The 25,993-nt window shown below is 39.9% G+C and overlaps 1 protein-coding gene across 2 annotated transcripts in view; it reads right to left on the reverse strand.

The window, feature by feature from the left end:
* The window catches only part of SUGCT (succinyl-CoA:glutarate-CoA transferase), a 428,036-nt gene that overhangs the window by 394,062 nt on the left and 7,981 nt on the right, over positions 1-25,993 (reverse strand). For both annotated transcript variants that reach the window (XM_060781587.2, XM_067470175.1), the window contains exons 2-7: positions 24,975-25,026; positions 24,812-24,885; positions 18,997-19,082; positions 18,747-18,797; positions 10,968-11,088; positions 881-972 (exon numbers count right to left, since the gene is read on the reverse strand). In XM_060781587.2, coding sequence (XP_060637570.2) covers positions 881-972; positions 10,968-11,088; positions 18,747-18,797; positions 18,997-19,082; positions 24,812-24,885; positions 24,975-25,026 — 476 coding nt within the window. The remainder of the gene's footprint in view (positions 1-880; positions 973-10,967; positions 11,089-18,746; positions 18,798-18,996; positions 19,083-24,811; positions 24,886-24,974; positions 25,027-25,993) is intronic.

Raw genomic sequence — 25,993 nt, forward strand, 5'->3', positions numbered from 1 at the left:
AGTTTGAATGAACCCATGGTAATTTGGGGACGGGGGGGATAAAGCAGATTTCAGGGATGACCGGAAGGATTTGAACCGTGATCTCCAGAGGCATAGTCCAATGCTCAAACAATTACACCAGTGTTTCTCACACTCTGCTCTTCCAGGTGTTTTGGACTTCAGCTCCCAGAAATCCCAGCCATTTGACCAGCTGTCAGGAATTGTGGGAGCTGAAACCCAAAACATCTGGAGGAGCACAGCTTGAGAAACTCCACATTGCGCCATGCTGATATTGGAGGTATTTGAGAGATTCTAGTTTTGGGAGAAAATTAATGTTTGCCTGCTGTTTTACATGTGTGCTCTGGAGGTGTCTGCATCTTGTCTCATTGAATATATATGTGTAAAAGACAGGAATAATTGTATTGCGCATTCTTTTTAGTTTTATGGCACATCCTTTTTTAGACTTGTGTATCCATGGTATATATTTTTTGCTGAGGGAGATATTTTTGTGGTGGCAGTTGCTGCTCAAGCCATTTCTGTCTTTTCTAACTGAGTTTGTATGTGTGTGTGTGTGTTCTGGGAAAGTGGCACATTACTGGAGTTTTGGTTTGTAAGTATATGTGGAGTTTTATTCTTTTTAATACAAAGGCAGTAGAGTTAGAGTTTACATAATAAGGCCTTTTGTTTGGAGGGGTATTGTTTGATAGTTGACTGAAACCAGTTTCAAATAAATGCAACATTTTGTAATATTACACCATGCCAAGGCTATTTCTTTACAGAAAATAACAAATTTTCCACTGTTTTTGATATCTTAAACCTCATCGAGCCTAATCATCGCTATTCACTGTATCGTCGTATGCAAATAAAAGCTTTCAAACATTTTCCTCCATTTGTAATGTACCTCAGTTCCTGTGATGTGCAAAAGGCCAGAGACAGCAGCTGCAACAGAGTCATACCCTGCTTGTTGACACTTCGGACCAGTTTGTCCATAGCCTTCAAACAGACAGACAAGTAATTACAATATAAACAACACTATTGGCTAGCTCTTTGGCAAGAATACTATAGATAAAACAAAATGAATTAGATAATCCCCTACACCAATCACCATACACACAATCAAGATCCACATTCCGAAATTCCTAAACAAGGACACATCACAACTGATTGTTTTATCCATGGATTTATAACTAAATATATAACTAAATTTATTTATAATTTTATTTATAAACTAGCCGTCCCCTGCCACGCGTTGCTGTGGCCCACATGGGGGTTCTATGTGGGAGGTTTGGCCCAATTCTATTGTTGATGGGGTTCAGAATGCTCTGTGATTATAGGTGAACTATAAATCCCAGCAACTACAACTCCCAAATGTCAAGATTCTATTTTCCCCAAACTCTACCAGTGTTCACATTTGGGCATATTAAGTATTCGTGTAGAGTTTGGTCCAGATCCATCTTTGTTTGAGTCCACAGTGCTCTCTGGATGTAGGTGAACTACAACTCCAAAACCAAAGGACACTGCCCACGAAACCCTTCCAGCATTTTCTGTTGGTCATGGGAGAACTCTGTGCCAAGTTTGGTTCAATTCCATTATTGGTGGGGTTCAGAATGCTCTTTGATTGTAGGTGAACTATAAATCCCAGGAACTACAACTCCCAAATGACAAAATCAATTTTTTGAGTGAAGGACATACATTGGGTTGTTAGATGTCTTGTGTCCAAATTTGGTGTCAATATATATGTAGTCAGTAGTCAGAATTTACTCCAAAGTAGTGCAACAATTGTTAACCTTGTGTCTGCAAGCTTTCCCGAGTCTCTATTTGCTGACTTGGAGTGTTATAGGTGGCTGCCATCTTTCTTCCAGGAATGCCATCTTCTTTCCACAATATATATATATTTGCCATCCCCTGCCACAGGTTGCTGTGGCCCAGTCTGGTGATCTGGAAAATGAAGGAATGGTTTCTAATATATATATGGTTTTTGAGTTATGTTAATCCCACAAACGAACATTACATTTTTATTTATATTGATATATATATACTAGCTGTCCCCTGCCACTCGTTGCTGTGGCCCAGTCTGTGTATATGTGTTTTGTGTGTGTTTACGTGTGTATGTATATGTGTGTGTGTATATATGTGTGTGTGTGTATATGTGTGTTGTTTATATATTTGTGCACCAGGACTATGGCGCAGCTAGCTTAATGCATTAGTGCAGTAGTGCATTAAGATCACTACTGACTGAATGGTCATGAGTTTGAAGCCAGCCTGGTTCGGAGTGAGCTTCCAACCAACTTGTGTAGCTTGCTGTCAAACTTTGCAGCCCAAAAAACAGTTGCATCTGTCAAGTAAGAAATTTAGGTACCGCGTATGTGGGGAGGCTAATATAACTGATTTACGTCGCCATAAAACCCTCCAGCAAGCATGCAAATAATGTGGGGAGGCTAATTTAACTAATTTACGAGGCTATAAAAATTTCCAGCAAGCATGCAAAGAATGAGGAAGTACTTCATCAGTGTCACAAATGGACGGTGAACCGACAGCTTCCCTGGTGGCCAGAATACCCTCATGAAAGCTGGAAAGTTCAATAGCCTCTGTGTGTCTGTCTATATATGTTGTATGTCTATGGCATTGAATGTTTGCTAAGTATATGTACCTTGTAATCTGCCCTGAGTCCCCTGCGGGGTGAGAAGGGCGGAATATATATACTGTAAATAAATAAATAAATAAATAAATAAATAAATAAATGTGTATATATTTTGTATATATGTTTATCTATGTGGTTTTCCGCGTGCATTGTAATGAATTTTTTTTGGCTTTTTAAATCTCTTCTGCTATGTTTTTCAGTGTTTGTATGAGTGATGGCCACTCGCTGGCTTTATGCATGTATTGTGTCCAAATTTGGTGTCAATTTGCCCAGTGGTTTTTGAGTTATGTTAATCCCACAAACAAACATTACATTTTTATTTATATAGATATGAGAGCTTAGATACAGGAAATGAAGTGTGTATTAAAAAGAAGGCTTCTCCAAAAAAAAAAAAGTGGCTGAAACGATATCTCTTAGTAAGTTCTTGTGGGTTTTTTCGGGCTATATAGCCATGTTCTAGAGCAGTGGTTCTCAACCTGGGGGTCGGGACCCCTGGAGGGGTCGCGAAGGGGTGTCAGGGGGGTCAGCAAAGACCATCAGAAAACACAGTATTTTCTGTTGGTCGTGAGGGTCTCTGTGTGGGAAGTTTGGCCCAATTCTATCATTGTTGGGGTTCAGAACGCTCCTTGATTGTAGGTGAACTATAAATCCCAGCAAGTACAACTCCCAAATCTCAAGGTCTATTTTCCCAAAACCCCATGAGTGTTCACATTTGGGCATATGGAATATCCGTGCCAAGTTTGGTCCAGATCCATCATTGTTGGAGTCTAGAGTGCTCTCTGGATATAGGCGAACTTCATCTCCCAAACTCAAGGTCAATGCCCACCAAACCCTTCCAGAATTTTCTGTTGGTCATGGGACTCCTGTGTGCCAATTTTGGTTCAATTCCGTTGTTGGTAGGGTTCGGAATGCTCTTTGTTTACAGGCTAACTATAAATCCCAGCAACTACAACTCCCAAATGGCAAAATCAATCCCCCCCCCCAACCCCATCAGTATTCAAATTTGGGCATACTGGGTATTTGTGCCAAATTTGCTCCAGTGAATGAAAATATGTCCTGCAGATCATTATTTACATGACGATTCATAATGTTAGGGTTATGGTTGGGGGTCACCACAACATGAGGAACTGTATTAAGGGGTCACGGCATTAGGAAGGTTGAGAACCACTTTTCTAGAGGCATAAGGCCATATAGCCCGAAAAAACCCACAAGAACTTAGTGATTCCAGCCATGAAAGCCTTCGGCAATACGATATCTCTTAGGCTGTGAGGATAGAATACTTCCTCTCTAATATCCCCAACTGGGATGGCTCAACATCAAGCAAACAACCATCTCCTGAGTGACCATTGCCTGAGAAGGACATATCGAGAATCCCATTTGGTATAATGTCTCTTGGAAAAAAGATGGTCTTCCTAGAAGAAAGATGGTAGCCACCTACAACAGCCCAAGTCAGCAAATAGGGACTCGGGAAAGCCTCGCAGACACAAGCTTAACAATTGTTGCACCTCTTTGAATTAAATTCTGACTCCAAATATATATATGAGAGCTTAGATGTGTAGCTGCTGAGCAATAATAAAATAGGCTTCTTTTCTGGCATAAGGGACAGTTCCTTTGGTGTTAACTTGTAACAAAGTGTAACATGACCTTTTGTTATAATATCTAAGTTCTCTATAAAATCTATTCTCAACATTTGGTCAATAAATGAATTTTTATTGATGGAACACCTGAAATGCATCATAAAAGCTGCAAGAATGATTCTCAGCTGCTCTTCAGGTCACCTCTACATCAGAAACCGATTCTGCTTATCATCAGAAATATCAAAGCACATTTGGTTTCTAGTAACCCCCAGAAAAAGTATCTCTATTAAAACCCACTGCTGCATGCCAAGCAAGTTAGCTCCTTCCCAGAACAGGAATGCTGTTTATCTCTTGCTGCCAATATACATTACCAGATGTATAGCTTCATTTCATACTGAAAAGGAGCAAATCAATACAAGGAACAAATGCAGAAGGGTATTATTCAGAGTTCATTCAGCTTTAATTCCCATACCATCCTGACTTTCTTACAATAACAAATTGTATGGTGTTTATTTCACATTTAGGAGTGCGTGCCCTATGAATTCTTCAAGATAAACTAAGGTTTTTTTGCATCCTTCACTTGTCAAATACATAAGTCTGCACAATTTGACTGAGAAAGTGACTGGTCTCTTTTTCACTTCTTTTTGGGCCTGTTTGTGTATAATTCACTAGCTTAGTTATTCAACAAACAGACTCCATATCACTCCATATCTTTATATACAAAGATGTTGTTTCTTGAAAACACTGTGGTCTTCACAAGCACATTTTGGAAAATCATTCTTTGTGTCTAATGATTTTCCATGGTACAAGAAGATTGGCTGAAATCTCAAAAACGAGATGATAGGAAGTGCTCATTAGGTAAAGGGAAAGATTTTCCCCTGACATTAAGTCTAGTCGAGTCTGATTCTGGGGAGTGGTGCTCATCTCCATTTCTAAGCCAAAAGTCGGCATCGTCCACAGACACCTTCTAGGTCATGTGGCCAGCATGACTGCATGGTGCTGTTACCTTCCTGCCAAAGTGGTACCTATTGATCTACTCACATTTCCATGTTTTTGAACTACTAGCTTGGCAGAAGCTGGGCTAACTGCAGGAGCTCACATTACTCCCTGGATTCAAACTGCTGACCTTCTGATCAGCAAATTCTGCATATCAGTGGTTTAACCCGTTGTGCCATCATGGCCCAAAGATGTACTCATTACTAATTGTAAATTTCCCTTGTTATTCAAAAGCTGGAAGTAGAGCAGTTATGAACGGGGAAGGACTACTGGGAAAGAGGCTCAAACCTCCTTTATCTGGTCATACAATGTGTGAAGAATAATTCGTACTGAGGGCTGCCATTAAACTCTTCGTCTGGCAAAGGAAACTATGCCCTCTTGGACTTCTTGTGCAATGATGGAGTATGGAATGCTTATAAGATTACTAGTACAGAGTGCAGCAGCTTAACTCCCTTTTTTCAAAACTTAATAAAACCTATTGTAGGAATCAGAATTTTTTTATATAATGTAGGCACATACCTAAAATTTTGTTTTACGCAGTTTTGAAGATCAAATTAGGTAGGTGACGTCCCCCATTCTCCATACACTGAGTAAACTGATTTCTGGCGTTTGTCATGACTTTTGCCAGCATAGCAGGCGTTATGTTGGCAATTTCTTCTTGGATGTTCGTCTTCAAATCTTGTAGGGTCCTTGGACAGTTCACATAAACATGAGATTTCAAAAAACCCCATAGAAAAAAATCACAAGGGGCCAAATCTGGAGAGAGGGCTGACAACTCCAAATCCCCCCTAATTGAGATGAGGCACTCTGGGAAGTGTCCCCTCAAAACAGCCATTGATGCTCTGGAAGTGTGTGCAGTTGCACCATCTTGTTGGAACCAAATGTCCCCTAAGTCCAACCCATCTAGCCGTGGGGAAAGAAAATCCTGTAACATGTTTACATACCGGTCCGAATTCACGGTCACCTCAACTTCATTTTCCTCAAAGAACCAGGGACCAATTCCAGCTGAGGAAATTGCACACCACACTGTGATTTTAAGTGAATGCAAAGGCCTTTGATGCAATTCTTGAGGATTGTTGTCAGCCCAGTAGCGCATGTTTTCTTTGTTGACGGATCCACACAAATGAAAATGGGCTTCATCACTAAAAAAAAAAACCAATAGCGCCCTTAGGAACGACTTCAAGAAGAACCTCACATGCATTCCTCCGAGAACTTCACGTTCAGAAAGTTTCTGCACAATCGCCATCTTGTAAGGATGGAAATGAAGATCATCATGAAGAATTCTTACAGAACGATCGGAAAGTCCAAGGGCAGACGCATGTTTGCGCGCAGAACGCCGTGGTGATCGCAACATTGAAGCTCTCACTGCCTCAATGTTCTCAAGTGATCTAATTGGCCGAGGGACTCCAGTTCTTCGTCTTGTCGCACTTGCAGTTTGTCTGAATGTAGTGACCAACGTCACAATTGATTTCCGGTCCAGGACAGGGGCCAATGGGGCTAAATTAAAGCGATTCCAAAAGGCGCGCTGGGTTGCGATCACAGAACATCCGCTCGAAAAGTAGGCCTCAACAGCAAAAGCACGCTCCTCACTGTTCCAATGCATGATGGCGACTGAACTGTGTCAGGACAAAACTTTATACTCCCACCTCTCAAACGAGACCACTAGCGCTCCGCTACGTCTTCAACCAACTGAATGGCATGCATTTTAAAAAAGGAAGTTATGCTGCTGCACCCTGTATATACTTACATTCAGGCTGATGAAATATCTATGTTATTTCCCAGTTCATTCAACAGGATTGTCTACCTATTCATGAATTTCAGCTAATTGAACTCTGCCTTTTCGCTCATAATTTTTGGGATCAAGTTTGTCATACTCTCTGACTATGATGAAAATAATATAAGAGAACATCACAGTGAAATGTGAATAAATAATAATTACACAATGTTCCCAATATGGAAATACAAAATGAAAAAGAAATAGCAATGTGAAAGTGACATTTAAAACACATGGGATGAAAAGAAGTTGAGCTGTGTTTTTGACAAAGGCTGGACAAAAATTGACATTGCTTAACCCTTTTATTTTCATTGAAAAATGTAAACAATCTTTTTAACATTTCCCCAGTGATTATGATCTTTCAACATCTGGTGAATAAACTTATTGTGAAGAAATATTTACTCTTATGAGACAACAACAGATATCTTCTGAATGTTTCCACTAGCCACAGTTACAAAATAAGAAACTAGACAGATACCATTCTTTAAAAACAGCAGATAAGGTTTGAAAAGCAATGAGCAAGTTTTTTTTTTCATTAAAAATCATAACCGATATTTACCAAAAGTGCTTTGATACTCTAATATGGAAGATCAAGAAGCAACAGCAGCAATGCCAAATGTATAATTTACAATGCTTAGAACAATTTAAGTCTTTCTTAAAAAACAGTTTTGCAATAGCTGCACCAGAACCAGAAAAACAATCCACTCCAGACTTTTAAAAAAAGATAGGATTGAATTATTTGCCTAAATCAAAACCAAACCATTTGATCAGCTGATCTAAATCCATGAAACAGATTTGGGGGATTCTGTTTTTGATTACTATCAATGGTTTGATTCAATTGTTAACCGAAGTATTTTCCATTTGAACAGCACTGCCATTATTTTTCACGAAGAAAAACAAAAACAAGTAGACTGAATGCATTTGGGGCTCCATTTTTGCTTCTTCCATCTCTCTTTTCTCTTATATGCATATCTTTCATCATATCCCATGACTTTAAAAAGTAAAATTGGTGAATTAAATTGCCATAAATCAGAGTTAACGTTCACAACTGATTTTTAATGGTTGCAACAGCAAAAGAATACTAAGCAAAATTCTCCTACCTCGCCATGTAAGTGGTACAGCACCCCAACATATTGTGGTCCACCTCGAGCCACAAGGAGAGGTGGGTAAGAAATAAATAGAAGCTCTTGAGTCTGCAGAGGATACCTGGATTTCAATAAAGGGCTTAAGAGACACAGGCAGGGCTCCCTATTGAACTGGGAAAATCTAACACCAATAGATTCCCTGATTGAGTGCGGACAGAATCCTTTCTCAGATTACTTACTTTCTTAGGAGATCCCTAGTTGTCCGAGAAGGATAGTCTTCCAGGATCAGTGTACTGGCAGTGGGTCCATAGATGACTGTGGAACTCTATTCTTGATCTGCATCTTCTGCCACAGTGAGGGCATTGGTTTCCAGGTGAAAGGCAATCCCGGTCGGGGTTGGCTTGATGCGCCTTCCTCTTGGCAGGTTTCTCTCTTCCCTCCATTTGTGCCTCTTCAAATTCTACAGCACTGCTGGTCACAGCTGACCTCCAGCTAGAGCGCTCAAAGGCCATGGCTTTCCAGTTCTCAGTGTCTATGCCAGCGTTTTTAAGGTTGGCTTTGAGCCCATCTTTAAATCTCTTTTCCTGCCCACCAACATTCCGTTTTCCATTCTTGAGTTTGGAGTAGAGCAATTGCTTTGGGAGACGGTGATCAGGCATCTGGACAGCGTGGGTGGTCCAGCGGAATTGATGGCGGAGGACCATTGCTTCAGTGATGGTGGTCTTTGCTTCTTCCAGCATGCTGACATTTGTCTGCTTGTCTACCCAAGAGATTTGCAGGATTTTCCGGAGGCAGCGCTGATGGAATCATTCCAGGAGTTGCATGTGATGTCTGTTCTGTCGCGCGCTGGTCCTGTGAAGAATTTTCTTTAGAACAGGGCATGCAACCTTTGCCCAGCGGGAAGCCAGGGGGCCTAAAGGGAAGTTCTCAGAGGGTTTTTTTTTTTACCACAAATAGTCTTTAGATGGCTTGTGAAGTACAACAAAGTCTTTTATTAATGAACAATCAAACAGAAACTTCTCTTGTCTTCAGTAAAGTTAAGCAAATGATTCCAAGCTTTTAGGCAACTGGTGAATTCCTAATCTTGCCCACGAAGGACAGGCAACTGTCTTCAATAACTTCTTCTTTAAAGGAAAATCCCCTTTTTAACTTCTCCCAGGCTGACTGTAATCTAACCCTCACTGATGTGGGCTCCGTTACCAGGTCGAACTGCGTCTCGAACGCCGAGTAGACCTACCAGTAAGGCAGTAGACTCTCAAGCTGAAGTTCTTTGGTCTTTAGGGCTGTTTCCATGGAAATTCTTGGATGCTCTTAAAACTGTTTTCTCCCTGGAAATCTTGAGGGTTGAAGCTTTTGTACAGGGGAAGCTTGCACACGTCCTGTACATTAGCTTTCCTTGCTGAGACTAACTAAAAAACATGGCTCCCTTCCCTTCCCAATTGCCCTGAGCAAGGGGCAGGACCAAAACTTAATGATGATGGACAGGTGACTTGCCCTATGACTGCAACCAAAGGAAGCCACCTATCTGCAGAGTCCCTGAAACCCAGGACTGCAACCAAACATTTAATACAAAGCAAATAAAGTTGGACCTCCTGGAACAGCTGTACCAGAACAATGTCTATAGACAGTCCACGTCTCGCAGGCGTATAGCAGGGTTGGGAGGACAATAGCTTTATAAACAAGTACCTTTGTATCCCTATGGATGTCCTGATCCTCAAACACTCTGCTTCATTCGGAAAAATGCTGCACTCGCAGAGTTCAGGCGGTGTTGTATTTCGGTGTCAATGTTGACTTTGGTGGAGAGGTGGCTGCCAAGGTAGTGGAAATGGTCAACATTTTCTAATGTTACACCATTAAGCTGTATTTCTGGCATTGGAGAGGGATTGGCTGGTGACTGTTGGAACAGCACTTTGGTTTTCTCGATGTTCAATGACAGGCCGAGCTTCTCGTATGCTTTCTCAAAACACCCCAATGCACTTGTGTGGAAAGACTTATTTGTACAAAATTTTCCTTGTGACAATATTGTTTGTATGTAGCCAAACATCACAGCAGAAGACAAATGTTCCTATTAGCTATTACAATGTGTTTTCAGATTGGCCCCACTAGATTCCAAACTTGACCTAAATCTAGAGTGAGAGGGGAAAATGTATCCAATTATTCTCATCCACCTTGTACTAAGGTTGTGTACAGATACCATTTCCATTGGTTCCTGCGGCCCCTCAGGCGCCTTCAGGAGCTCGTAACTGGAGCCTCCCCACCAGTACAAAAGCTTGCTTGATACAAAAGCAAGCAGGAGCTGATCACCGGGCTCCCCTTCTGTTTTTGTGAACCCTGCCTGTGTCTCTTAAACCCTTTATTGAATCCCAGTTATCCTCTGCAGACTGAGGGGAAAGCGTAACAGGAAGAGTGGTATCTTAAGCCATTTATTGCAACCCAGGTCTCCTCTGCAGTCCAAGGGAGAAGCATCACAGGAAGAGTGGTATCTTAAGTAACCCTGATGCTTTTAATCCAGGTCTTAATGAAGGATATAAGGACAAACAATGCCATTGCCTAAAATGATGGGAAGGGGAGGGGAATCCCTCTCCCAATTGCCTCAATGGACCAAAAATAGCCAGGTTTTTGGCTGAAGAATGAAAACACTCTTTCAGAAAGGAACTTGTTTTCAGGAGGCGCCTGAAAAGAGATATGGGGGGCTTCCACTATCCAACATGCAGAAACGGATTGGGAATCACCCAAAATGCAAACCTACCTGCTGAGAGTATGAATGAAATCTCATTTTTCAAAACACCATCCTACCAGAGAACATAGGAACAAAGAAAGATTTTTAAAAAGCAGACCACTTCAAAAGAGCCCTGGTAACATAAAGTAAAGCACTACATACTTGAATCACTATGCCATAACATACATTTAGATACCTGTTATTGAACAGTAAACAATCTGTGGAGCAACCTTGTTAATGTTTTCATAGCCCAAGCCCATCGCAGCGAGTTTCCCAGGGATGTAGTTTTCCACAAAGACATCAGAGACAGCTGCAAGCTGAAAATAAATCAGACTTTTAATGAACTTCCAAAATTTCAGCAACAGCAAATTTAATTTAAATAGTTAATTTAAAAATTACTGTAAATACTACTGGCACTGCTACACTATACACATGTCATCAAATCTGCCTTATTACATTATATTTCACAGTGTTGCATAAATAATTATTTATATCGTAGAGTCCAATTACTGAGCAGACATCAAGTCTGCCTTGAAGCATTCCTTCATAAATCTTCAGAAATATTGTGAGCGTGAGTTATCTATCATAGAAGGGCAACTTCCTAAATTGTAATTGTCAATCACTCTTTCATGAGTAGATAAAGAGAAAATAAAAGCAATCATTTTACTTTAGCTTACTGTTGAGTGAAGTTGTGAATATTGGTGACAGTGCTATTAGCACAACAGATAGCATTTTAGCATGGAGTAAACTCTAATATAATATGTAGATTCTTGAAATCTGAAACACAAAATCAAAGACTATCCACTGAACCATTCAGAGAAAATATCAACAAATGCTCTCCTCTAGCATTGGACTGCAATTGCCATAAATTTATTTATTTATTTCATTACATTACATTTCATTTCTACCCCGCCTTTCTCCCCAAAAAGAGGACTCAGGGTGACCTCACATAAGCATCAAATGATGCTATCAACATATACACCACAGGAATCTCAATTAACACAGTAAAACTCAATTTAAAACATTCAACATATCCAGCTTAGTCAATAGAGAATGTTGGGAAGTGCAATGACTCTAATATATGGAAAGTTACAGACTGTCCATCTCTGCTCAAGAATAGTGCACCGAAAGTGGTGGTCCATGGACCTGTGCCATTAAATGAGGTATTAGTTCCTGGACTATAGCAAATGTCCACAATAAAAGCGAATATGAAAATAATAAATATGGTATCATTCCATGACACACTGGGAAGAGTGACAGTCCAATACAATAGACGGCTTGAGAGACAATACTTCAGTGAGTAATGCTTTGGCTATTAATAGGTGGCTATTATTATATAGATTAGCTGTACCCGCCATGCATTGCTGTGGCCAACCTTCCCTCCCTCTTTCTCTCCTTCCTTCTTTCCTTCCTTCCTTCCTTCCCTCCCTCCCTCCCTGTTTTTCTTTCCCTTCCTCTTTCTTCCTTCTCTATCTGTTTCTTTTCTCACTTCCTTTGTTCTTTGGTTAAATCCTTCCTTGTCTATTTCCTTCCTTCCCTCCCTCTTTCTCTCTTTCGATCCTTCTCTCCTTCCTTCTTTCCTTCTCTACCTTTCTTTCTTTCCTTCTCTCCTTCCCTCCTTCTTTCCCTCTTTCTCTCCCTCCTTCTCTCCTTCTCTCCTTCCTTCCTTCCTTCCTTCCTTCCTTCCTTCCTTCCTTCCTTCCCCCTTTCTGTGTATGTGTTTTGTGTGTGCATGTATCTGTATATATATATTTCTGTATATGTTTGTGTATATGTGTATATATGTGTGTTTGTGTACATATGTGGTTTTGCGCATGCGTTGTAATGTAATTTTTGGTTTTTGGCTTTTTAAGTACCTTCCACTGTTTTTTTCAGTGTTTTTATGACTGATGATCACTCGTTGGCCTGATAGGGGTGTTGTGTCCAAATTTGGTGTCAATTTGTCCAGTGGTTTTTGAATTATGTTAATCCCACAAACGGACATTACATTTTTATTTATATAGATTAATTAAAGAAACAGGTGGAAATTGCAGGCAAGCAGACTTCAAGCATTTTGTGTTGGTAAATACCTTCCATTTTCACATTCAGCTCAGAGTTTTAGAGCATGAGCAAGAGAAATAATATGTTTTTAAAAACATGTATTTTGCTATACAATCACAAAGATAAAACAGCAAATAGTAATAATAAATTTCAAATATGTGTTTTCTAGATACACGAAGATCAGAGCATCCTTGGAATCCTCGTTTACAATAAACTACTTCAAATATTTCCTCGTAATATCATTCCACATGTTCACATGCTATTTTGGAGAGGCAGCAAAGTCAGAGGAATGATTTAATTTGATAAAGTCAATAAAAGTAATCCAAACTTCAAAAATATATTGTTTCTTTCTGATTACCATATTTATCTCAAAGATAACAAGATAGCTATTCCATCAAAACGATATCCCAAAGACATTTAAATCAAGGTTTGATTCAAAAACAGCCCAGAGTTTTTCACTTTGAAGCGATTTCAAGTCTTGCAGCTAATCACAAAGAGCTAATTTGTTATTTAAGTTTTAGTGACTCATACCAATGATAAAAAAGAGTAGTTCCATTTTAAGGTCAATGTCAATTATTTTATTTGTTATTTGCTTATCATTTGGAAAACTTTAGTCCAGTATCTTTTTACCTTTGGAGATTTACATTACATGTGTAAATCCGTGTCTTTTGCACCACAATTTCTCCAGCATTTACCAGAACTACCCAGATATAGCAGTATTAATTGGTGTTAAATGCCAATGGTTGATTAATTTGACTAATTTAATAACATGCTCAGGCCCGTAGCCAGGATTTCGATTCGGGGGGGGGGGGGGGGGGGCTGAGTTTGTTTCGGGGGGGGGGGCTGAGTCTGAGTGAAAAAGGGTCTACCCTAGCAAACCTTTTGTATCATCACTCCAATACCCCCATTCATATAGAATATATTGAGTATGGTGATCAGATCATGATATGGATAAACATAACAGTTTAAATAATGCACCAGTAAGGCCATGAGAATTTGGGGGGGGGGGGGCTGAAGCCCCTCAACCCCCCCCCCCCCCCCCCCCGGCTACATGCCTGAACATGCTGTTTAATTAGCTAGTTAGGGAACAGTTAATTACTTTGATCATATGTTCTTTAGTATTAGTAGCCTTTGTCCTAAATACTAGAATTTTTCATACACAAAAGCAGGTATTGTTGTCTACATTGTGTTGACCAAAATCACTGGGTTGCTGTGAGTTTTCTGGGCTGTGTGGCCATGTTCCAGAAGCATTCTCTCCTGATGTTTCACCCACATCTATGGCAGGCATCCTCAGAGGTTGTGAGGCCTGCTGGAAACTAGGCAAGTGAGGTTTAAATATCTGTGGAATGTCCAAGGTGGGATAAAGAACTTTTGATAGATGTGAGCGAAACATCAGGAGAGAATGCTTCTGGAACATGGAAAGCTCACAGCAATCCAGTTGTCTATATTGTTGTTGTTTTTTTCCAATTTAGCCAAATGTGTCTGACCTCTGTAGGTTTGGATACTTTGGTTTCTAATAGAATACAATAGATCTTGGAACTTAGACCTTTAGTATTATCCTTAGAATCTCACATAAGTGCCCCAAATTGACCGTAATGGTCAATTCATTTGCATTTTTGCATATTGAATGAGTTGGTATATCTGAGTCCAGTTATCTTGTACTTTCCAGGTGTGTCTGTAATTCGTTACACCTAGTTTTAATTTGAAAAAATCATTAAGTCTATAGAGTTTTTTTTATTCCCTTTCTTTGTAATCAATGCAATTATCATTACAATAAAAGCAGAGTGGAGTTAATAAGGATGGGGTTTTGAACAACTTTATACCAAACTAAAATTAGGAATGTGTATTTTTAAGTTCACATTTTAGCCTGAACATTAACAGTGAAAATACATAATTATGTTTAGAGATAAAATTGGGACTCCTTCCACACAGCTTTCAACTGGAATATGTGCTAGTGTGGACTCAGATAACACAGTTCAAAGCAGATATTGTGGGATTTTCTGCCTTGATATTCTGGGTTATATGGCTGTGTGGAAGGGACCTGGGAACAGTTATCTTTGTAGCTGTAGGTGCCTCTTCTGAGTTCTGAAATAGCTACCCCAGCCATGTTTACTCTCCTCCATTTCCCTGGGCTTTGAAGGAATGTGGTTCATGAACGTCCAACACTGCCAATTCCACAGACAACACACTCTTGTTAACGAACACATGAATTCCTCCTGCTTGGCAGTTTCTCAGTACATCCTCCCTTCTGCATAGGTGTATGTGTATATACTGCTCTCCGATTTTGTTTAGGAGTGACCTGTTTTGGATTAGCTTGAACCGGCCAAGAAATCATTTTCGGAAAATATCATATATCTGGTCTGATTAGCATAAATACCATGGAATAGGTTTTTGTAAACTTGTGTCATCATATCAGCAATCACAAACATTATTGCTCTCACGTGTGGATTATTTTTCACTTAAGACTAAAAAATGAAGCCTGGGAAACCACTATTCAAAAGGACAGTTGGAAAGTTCAACAACAATATTGCATGCTAGTTATGGATAGTTTAGATAGAGATACAAATTACATTCACAAGTGCTTAACATAACCAGGAAATATATGATGTGAATGTTGCTTGAAATAACGCTGTTATACGCAAGTATAGAATGGAGACAGTTGGTAATTATTCCCGAATAATGAGGAAGTGCTTTACAACAACATTTTGAAGTTTCTAGTTGATTCTTAACATTCTAGATCAGGGGTCCTCAAACTACGGCCCGAGGGCCGGATACGGCCCTCCAAGGTCATTTACCCGGCCCTCACTCAAGGTCAACCTAAGTCTGAAATGACTTGAAAGCAAACAACAACAATCCTATCTCGTCAGCCAAAAATTGATCTTCATTTTAATTATTGTATTGTTTTTAAGTGTTTTTGCACTACAAATAAGATATGTGCAGTGTGCATAGGAATCCATTCATGTTTTTTTCATGATCCGGCCCTCCAACAGTTTGAGGGACTGTGACCTGGCCCTCTGTTTAGAAAGTTTGTGGACCCCTGTTCTAGATGTTATATTAATTGAAATACTGCAAGACTAAAATAATGAAGGAGAACAAAAAGTATACAAGCCTTAGGGCTCTTCCACACAGTCATATAACCCAGAATATCAAGGCAGAAAATCCCACAATATCTGCTTGGAACTGGGTTATCAGGGTCCACACACACTGTCATATATTCTAGATCCAAACAGATAATGTAGGATTTTATTCAGCTGTGTGGAAGGGGCCTTAGTTAAAAGGAAAGGGGGCTCAACATTATTCAGCTGTTTAGGTTTTCTACTTCTTGGAAACTGACACTTTAATGATTTGACCATTAAGATATTTACTTGTATCAGTCAGTCTGTTCTCATTTGGATAATTAAATTTATACTGAAGAACGGTTTAGATAATTTTCAATACTGAAAGAAAGTGATTATCCAAGTAAGGTTTCAGTGGTTGTCCCACTTGTCTGTGTCAGATCAGGAGGCAAGAGGAATTAATGAAAAATAAACCTCCACACTTTCCGGAGCATTTTCAGGTATTTCAAAAAGTGGGGAAAGGTTTATCATTACCCAAAACAGTGAACAGCCTACAAACAGGAGAAGAGACCAACATGTGAGTCCCATGTGTCATTTGCCAAAGCAGCACAGCAGAAACTTTAAAAATCTAAGCATCTTAAACCCTTTGTTACTTGGGTTTCGATTTGAATATTTTAATAAATCAAATGCAGAAATAATCCTTAGAATGTGCCACTTAGGATGTAACTACCACTATTCACTTTTCCACATAATCACCAGACAATTGGATACATTTCTGCCAACGATGAACAAGTTTTCTGAAGCTGTCATGGAAGAAGTCAACACTCTGCTTCCACAACCAGCATCTCACAGTTCTCTCAAAGTCTTCATCAGAAGCATAATGATGTCCCTGTAGATCTTCCTTCATTATTGGGAACAGATGGAAGTCAGACGGTGCTAAATCTGGACTGTATGGAGGATGCCATACATTGTGAAATCCAGTCTCTGAAGTTCCACTGTGGTGGCATCTGAAGTGTGTGCTTTGGCATTGTCATGCTGCAGGAAAACATTTCCCTTTTCCTTTCAGACCCTTGTTAGCCGTTGTTTCAAAGTTCGCAGCATTGTGATGTAACACTCTGAATGTATTATTGTTCCACGTTCAAGGAAATCAACATGGATAACACTATCTGCATCCCAGAAGACTGTTGCCGTGATTTTTCCAGCTGAGGGCTGTATCTTGAATTTCTTTTTCTGGGGTGAGTCTTTGTGTCGATATTCCATAGACTGACACTTTGTCTCCGGGTCATAATGAGGTACCCACATTTTGTCTCCTGTCACAATTGAATGGAGAAAGGCATCACCTTCATTCTCATAACACAAGAGGAGTTCCTGGCGAATTTCAAGTATGTGCGCTTTCATTTCAGGCGTCAGCATTCTGGGTACCCATCGTGCACAGATCTTCCAATAGCCAAGCAAAGCAATAATGTGACCCACACGTTCTTGTGAAATGCCGATTATGCTTGAAATTTCTCTCTGAGTGATACAACAATCGTCCTGAATCAATCTGTCAACCTTTTGCTTGTGAAACTCGGTGGTTGCTGTCACAAGATGTCCAACTCTTTGTTTGTCACAAAAGTCAGGTGTTCCCACCTCAACATCTTTAAACTTACTCACCTAATGACGCACAGTACTCACATCAACACAATCACCATAAACATTCTCTGATTAATCTCCTTTGGAGTGACACCTTCTGCTGTCAAGAATTCAATGACTGCATATTGCTTAAGTTGCATTGACTGACCGTCTGCACAGGGTTCCATGCTTCGCACTTTAACAACACAATCGTTCAATGCTAAGGCTTCCTGCCAAAATGGAACTGTAGAGGAGAGTCTACTGAACAAGCCAGTACCAGCCACATACCAGTTAGGAAGTTATAAAGGTGGAAGCATTACTTTTTATTCAACCCTCGTAGATATGAGAAACCTATAGCTGCTAGGAATTTTGTAATGTAACTACCTATCATAATCTCTTGCCACTAACCATAATGCTTGAATGGCTGGGGTTAATGGGAGTTGAAATCTAAAATATTCAGGGGGCCAAAAGTTGCCCTTCATTATAGAGCAGTGGTTCTCAACCTGTGGGTCTCCAGGTGTTTTGGTCTAACTCCCAGCCAGTTTACTAGCTGTTAGGATTTCTGGGAGTTGAAGGCCAAAACCTCTGGGGATCCACAGGTTGAGAACTACTGTTATAGAGAATGCATCTAAGCTCTTAGGAGCCCCAGGTGGCACAATGGGTTAAAACCTTCTTCCAGCAGGACTGAAGATTGACAAGTCGGAGTTTCGAATCCAGGGAGATCGTGGATGAGCTCCCTCTGTCAGCTCCAGCTGCCCATGTGGGGACATGAGAGAAGCCTCCCACAAGGGTTGTAAAACATCAAAACATTGGGGCGTCTCCTGGGCAACGTCCTTGCAGACAGCCAATTCGCTCACACCAGAAACGACTTGCAATTTCTCAAGTCGCTTCTGACACACACACACAAAATTGAAGCTGTTTACAACTAGGATAGAAACCATGCAGCCCTCATGCCATGTGTGACATAGATAAATTACTCTCAGTACCCTCCCTCCATTTTTTAAAATTCATTTTCTGGTTAAAAACTGAGAATCACTCCTACGAGGCCTCCAGGAGGCACACTTCTCCATTTAATTGCTATTTTAGGACCACAGCTATGCACACTATTTCACATTGGGCATATAGATGAACAAACAAAAAGTCTAAATCATGGCAGTTTCCCCCAATGAATGAGTTGGATAGAAGAACCTTACATAAATTATGACCCAAAAAAGGCCTGCAAATTACAAACAGACCATATCAATAAGATAATTGTATTTAAAGAATACCTCTTTAATGATCTTCGCTCCCTTTGGGTTCTTCAAATCGATGGCAATGCTCTAATAATGGTAAGAAAATAGAATATAATATTATAACACATTCTATTAATTTGTTACTGTTACAAACCCACTACTCCAATACTTGTTTAAAGAATTGTGGCATCCCATATTTAATCTCTGTTAATGTCATGTAATGTGGAGGAAAAGCATTTGGCACCTTCAAAAGACTTAAGCAGTAGCAGTGAGACATCTTTTTTACCTTTTTATTTCTGTTTACACTGAGAAAATAAACACTTTCACTTCCAACGAAAGGTGGTCCCCATGATCTTGTATCATCCCCAGTTCCTGTAAATGATAATGGCCTGTGTAAGTATACTTCCAGAAGTATCCTGTTGGGAGTTCAAACTCTATCGTATATCAAGTACTTATTTCCAGTTTACTTACCATCCTGATTATCATTCATTCTGAAGAAATAAAGGAAACTGATCAAATTTTGATTCATTCATATGTAGAAAAATGCATAAAAATCCAAGATTTGGGTTCTCCCAAGTTATGTGAGTCTACATTGCCAGATAATCCAGTTCTAAGCAGATAATCTGGATTTTATATGGCAGTGTAGAAGGGGCCCTTCCACACAGACCTATATCCCAGAATATCAAGGCAGAAAATCCCACAATATCTCCTTTGAACTGGATTATTATGGGATTTTCTGCCTTGATATTCTGGGATATAGGTCTGTGTGGAAGGGCCCTGTGGCCCCTTCTACACTGCCATATAAAATCCAGATTATCTGCTTTGAACTGGATTATTATGGGATTTTCTGCCTTGATATTCTGTGATATAGGGCTGTGTGGAAGGGCCCTAAGATGCAGTCAATAACTGGAACATGCAGAGGCTGTCTTGACAGTCATTCTGCATTCTCTGGGATCAGACAGTACATGGACATGGGATGGCAGTCCCGCAGTACATCCCCAATACAGACCCCCCCCCCTCCCCATGTTGTAATTGTCACCAGCTGTGACACCCCAACCAACCTTCTTGCAGATGGTCTGGCTGCCATCAGTCAGCATTTAAAGCTTGTAGGAAATGTGAGTTTAATGCATGTTAGAAATGTGAATATCACGAAACGTTTATTAGGATCGTAAAGATGAATGTGAATTGTATTTTGTTTTAAAATAATTCTGTTAAAAATTGAGTGAAACTGGGAAAGGCATGCTAAGCAGGGAGAAGTTTAAATTTCTATTGGGAAAACTTGTGTGATGAAAAGGAATGTTTTGCCTGGAATGCTTGCAATCCACACGATACACGTTTTGATGTATTGTTTAAGCAATGGTAAGGGGAAATATTTATTTAATGTATACAAGAAATGTGAGTAATAAAAAGGGATGTTTTATTGTTTTTAAAGATTAGTATGCAATTTGAACTGCATTGTTTTTCCTTTTTTTGAAATGATGGATATACAGTTGGGGAAAAAATGGATGATGGAGAATTACTACACTGTATGATTGTTTATCCAAGCTGGAGGAATTGTTGTCAAACCTAATAAATTTAGTAGAAATAGAATCATTGTTTAAATTGGATTACACAAAGACTGTTAATGACATTCCCTAAAACCTGAAACCTCTTATAGACTTTTTGCAAAAAAGGGGGGGGGAAAGAAAATGAATTGCTGATCATGGGATTTGAAGATTACAGTCAATATCATAAGTATCTGAAAGAAGAGAAAACGCTGGCAGGCTGAGAAAGAGTTATGAATAACAGTATGCACATATAAATGTCAAAAGGAAGTATTGTCAAAGGCTTTCATGACCAGAATCACTGGGTTGTTGTAGGTTTTTTCGGGCTATATGGCCATGTTTTAGAGGCATTCTCTCCTGACGTTTCGCCTGCATCTATGGCAAGCATCCTCAGAGGTAGCGAGGTCTGTTGGAACTAGCAAAATAGGGTTTATATATCTGTGGAATAACTAGGGTGGGACAAAGAACTCCTGTCTGATGGAGCTAAGGGTGAATGTTTCAACTGACACACACCAAAAATCTGCCAGGTCATCAAATGCTAATCAAGGTGGTCAGTTGAAACATTCACACTTAGCTCCAGCAGACAAGAGTTCTTTGTCCCACCCTAATCATTCCACAGATATATAAACCCTATTTTGCTAGTTCCAACAGACCTCACTACCTCTGAGGATGCTTGCCATAGATGCAGGCGAAACGTCAGGAGGGAATGCCTCTAAAACATGGCCATATCGCCCGAAAAAAACCTACAACAACCCAGTCAAAAGGAAGATTGAAATGCCTTTTTCTTCTCTGGTTCCTTTCAAAATTTTCTCTTACACTTTCTTTTTCTTTGTTTCTTGGACAGCATATTTGATCCCTATTGGCGTCTTGCTGCCTGAGGCAGTTGCCAATTTAAAGATAAACCCATCCCTGTTTGTGGTCTCCAAGTCATTTCATCAATTGTGTGGCTGTTGCCTCAGGTGACAGACAACTATACACATGTTAAGATAAGCAATTTTAATCCACAAGGTGAGATGTATTGATATGCAAAAAGATAAGCACTTTTTTGTTGTGTCAGGAGCGACTTGAGAAACTGCAAGTTGCTTCTGGTGTGAGAGAATTGGCCGTCTGCAAGGGCGTTGCCCAAGGGACGCCCAGATGATTTGATGTTTTTATCATCCTTGTGAGAGGCTTCTCTCATGTCCCCGCATGAGGAGCTGGAGCTGATAGAGGGAGCTCATCCGCCTCTCCCCGGATTTAAACCTGCGACCTGTTGGTCTTCAGTCCTGCCGGCACAGGGGTTTAACCCACTGGGCCACTGGGGGCTCCTACAGATAAACACTGATCATTACTTAACTGTGGTAATCATGAATGGGTTTTTTTAAAAAAATCGTATCAGAAGCAACTTGAGAAACTGCAAGTCGCTTCTGGTATGAGAGAATTTGCCATCTGCAGGGACATTGCCCAGGGAACGCACAGATGTGTTACCATCCTGTGGGTAGCTTCTATCATGCTCCTCAGTCACTGGAGCTGACAGACAGGAGCTCACTCTGTCTTGCGGATTCAAAGTTCCGACCTTCAGGTCAGCAGTTCAGCTGGCACAAGGGTTTAACCCATTGTGCCACCGCAGCTAAGAGCGAGTAATTGGGTGGCAATACAAATATTCCTGTATGGATGACCTGGTTAACATATTTAATGTGAAGAAAAATCAAACATTCTGTGTCCCTGAAGAAAACCACATCATCTTTTCCCTAGAAATTCCTGCTACTTGCATTTTCTTTATTTCTCGTGTGATTCAGATGACAGTATGGGGATTCCTATGGTGCTCTGACATATATGTATGCTTTTGCCATTAGGAAAAAGAAATTGAAGGGGAAACCCTAACGTGACGCCACTGCATTGCAAAAGTATTTACGCCAAGTGGAACTTGTAGGCTAGGCCTGGCTGGTAGGGTTGTGCTTTCAGGATAAACCTTGTCCTGCTGCATGTCCTGGCTTTCGTGGGGGGGGGGGGGGTCTATTTTTTCAGAGCCTCCCAAAATCGAGTGGGTTGTTTTCAGTTCGGGCCCCCAAAAATTGGACCACTATGAGTGGAGAAGGGTCTTTTCACCCACTGGCACCCCTTCCTATCATTCACTTCCATTCTTCTTACCTGGCACCTACTGTTTCTACTCTAGTGTAAGAGGTGCTTGGCTGTAAACACTGGCAGGTGTGCATGCTTTTCAGGCCTGTGTGCATGCCACATCACACACGCACTTTCTTTGGAAAGAGAGTGTATATGTGGCGAGGCATGCACGCAAGCCAGGAAAGTGTACATGCCTGCAACAGAGCACATCAAAGTATAAAACCTGTGCCAAGTAGTATCAGTTGACTCATCCAAAGAAGTTGAATAATACATTTTTTCTTCTGAAGTATTGCATGAAGGTGATCCATTAAGTTGCAGGCTAATTCATACTGCTGATCAATTATGGTCCTCTTTGAAAGTTGAAGCTGTTTGTACTTTGAAACATTATCAGGATCTAAGCATCCTACAACTTCAGCAATGTATTAGTTCACAGTGTGTACATCACTTCTCTTTTGTTCCAAGTATATAAGCTACTTTATGAGTTGTTTCAGTGGCATTATTTCCAACTCTTATTGCTGTTTGACAGAACTGCCTTTGCTTTTGCTTTTCATCTTTTAATTTTTGCAATACAACATTTTATGCCACTCTCTCTGGTTCTTATGTATGTTATAATGCTGATGATCACTGAATTTATTTAATGTTGATAATGCAGGATAACAAAGCAAGAAAATCACTTTATCTGTAGCAGAAACATAGCATCATAGAATCATAGAATCAAAGAGTTGGAAGAGACCTCATGGGCCATCCAGTCCAACCCCATTCTGCCAAGAAGCAGGAATATTGCATTCAAATAACCCCTGACAGATGGCCATCCAGCCTCTGTTTAAAAGCTTCCAAAGAAGGAGCCTCCACCACACTCCGGGGCAGAGAGTTCCACTGCTGAATGGCTCTCACAGTCAGGAAGTTCTTCCTCGTGTTCAGATGGAATCTCCTCTCTTGTAGTTTGAAGCCATTGTTTTGTGTCCTAGTCTCCAGGGAAGCAGAAAACAAGCTTGCTCCCTCCTCCCTGTGGCTTCCTCTCACATATTTATACATGGCTATCATATCTCCTCTCAGCCTTCTCTTCTTCAGGCTAAACATGCCCAGCTCCTTAAGCCACTCCTCATAGGGCTTGTTCTCCAGACCCTTGATCATTTTAGTCGCCCTCCTCTGGACACATTCCAGCTTGTCAATGTCTCTCTTGAATTGTGGTGCCCAGAATTGGACACAATATTCCACGTGTGGTCTAACCAAAGCGGAATAGAGGGGTAGCATTACTTCCCTAGATCTAGACACTATGCTCCTCTTGATGCAGGCCAAAATCCCATTGGCTTTTTTTGCCGCCACATCACATTGTTGGCTCATGTTTAACTTGTTGTCCACGAGGACTCCAAGATCTTTTTCACATGTACTGCTCTCGAGCCAGGCATTGTCCCCCATTTTGTATCTTTGCATTTTGTTTTTCCTGCCAAAGTGGAGTATCTTGCATTTGTCACTGTTGAACTTCATTTTGTTAGTTTTGGCCCATCTCTCTAATCTGTCAAGATCGTTTTGAATTCTGCTCCTGTCCTCTGGAGTATTGGCTATCCCTCCCAATTTGGTGTCATCTGCAAACTTGATGATCCTGCCTTCTAGCCCTTCATCTAAGTCATTAATAAAGATGTTGAACAGGACCGGGCCCAGGACGGAACCCTGCGGCACTCCACTTGTCACTTCTTTCCAAGATGAAGAGGAAGCATTGGTGAGCACCCTCTGGGTTCGTCCATTTAACCAATTACAGATCCACCTCACCGTAGTTTTGCCTAGCCCACATTGGACTAGTTTGTTTGCCAGAAAGTCATGGGGGACCTTGCCGGATAATTGCAGGATAATTGCAATTCCCAGTCCTCTTTTAAAAAAATACAGGCTCAAGGCAGGTTACCACATAGCTAAAACACATAATCATTATATAAATACACACATTAAAATGTATTTCTACAAAATACATATGTTAAAGTATACAGAACAATGATTAAAATATAGTAGACCGAAGACACGAGTTTAAAATTCATGATTAAAACTGGCTGGGTAAATTCTGACACAATTCCTCATTCAGGGCCCTTCCAGACAGGTCCTATATCTCAGGATGTACATATTTTCTGCTTTAAACTGGATTATATCAGTCCGCAATGCCAGATAATCTGGGATAAACAGAAAACAGAGATCACATCCTGCAATATAAGGCCTGTCTGGAAGGGCCCTTAGCTGTCAGAGGACTTCCAGCAGGACATTTCACAGTTTTGGGGCAGTAGATGAAAAGGTCCTTTGGTTGATAATCACCAGCCAAGTTCTAGCAGGTTCTAGTCACCTCCCAGAGGACCTAAGTATTTGGGGTGGATTATACAATAGAAGGCAGTCCTGTAGGTAACCTGGGCCCAAGCCATGTAGAGTTTAAAAAGTCAAATGTATGCAAAATGCCAAACAAATTCATTTTACCTGGTTTTTCCACTTTAATTACTTCAGCTCCAAGGTCTCCTAGATTCATGGTAGCAAATGGTCCAGCAAGTACTCTGCAAAGTTAAAAAGTAATATGGGTTTTTTCCCCAACTAGGTATTTTTTAACAACAGTTCTTGATCTACAGCCAGAGGAAAGACAAACCTTGTTAGATCAAGGATTCGCACACCTGCCAGTGGTTTCCCAATAGTGCCACCTGTGCAAAAGCAAAAAGATACCTTTATAATCACCAGTCTTTTAGAAGATGCATAACTTGTTATGGAAGTATTTCTTGCTGAGCTATAAAGAAAATGACCTTAATGTATAGGACAGATAAAGACAGAAACAATACAAGGGCCCTTCCACACAGCTATATAATCTATAATATCAAAACAGATAATTCACAATATCTGCTCTGATCTGGATTATGTGAGTCCACACTGCCATATAATCCACTTCAATGTGGATTTTATATGGTTATGTGGAAGGGACCAACGGGAAGATACAACAATTCTGAAATCCCTGTTCACCAGAAATATTTCTTCTACATGACAAGCAATCTGGCTTCCTTCTTATAGAGACGGATTTTTAAAAATACAATTCTGCCCTCCTTTGGAAATATGTTTTTGCTACACATATTCATGTTAACTCAATAGTAGAATACACACTGTATAAATGTTTAAATGCCCCCCCCCCCCCCAACAAAAAGATTTTAAAAGACAAAACTTTCTTCCTAACCAAATAGAGATGCAAATCTTCTTTTTTAGGCTGAAAAGCTGCCCTCGGCTTATACTCGAGTATACATTTATTATTTTTCTCTATTATTGTTGTTATTGCATTTATTATTTTACTCTATTTATTATTGTTTTATGGTAGTTAGTGTTTTACTCTGTTATTACTATTACATTTATTCTTTTACTCTATTATTGTTTTATGGTAGTTATTGTTTTACTCTATTATTATTATTATTATTATTATTACATTTATTCTTTTATTCTATTATTGTTTTCAATACAGGTATTGCTTTACTCTATTATTATTATTATTATTATTATTATTATTGTTACATTTATTATATTACTCTATTATTATTTTATTACATGTATTATTTTACTCTTTATTATTATTATATTTACTATTTTACTTTATTATTGTTATTATTTCAATTATTAATTTACTCTATT

The sequence above is a fragment of the Anolis sagrei genome, chromosome 6, assembly GCF_037176765.1.
Source record: "Anolis sagrei isolate rAnoSag1 chromosome 6, rAnoSag1.mat, whole genome shotgun sequence".
Classification (NCBI taxonomy): domain Eukaryota; kingdom Metazoa; phylum Chordata; class Lepidosauria; order Squamata; family Dactyloidae; genus Anolis; species Anolis sagrei.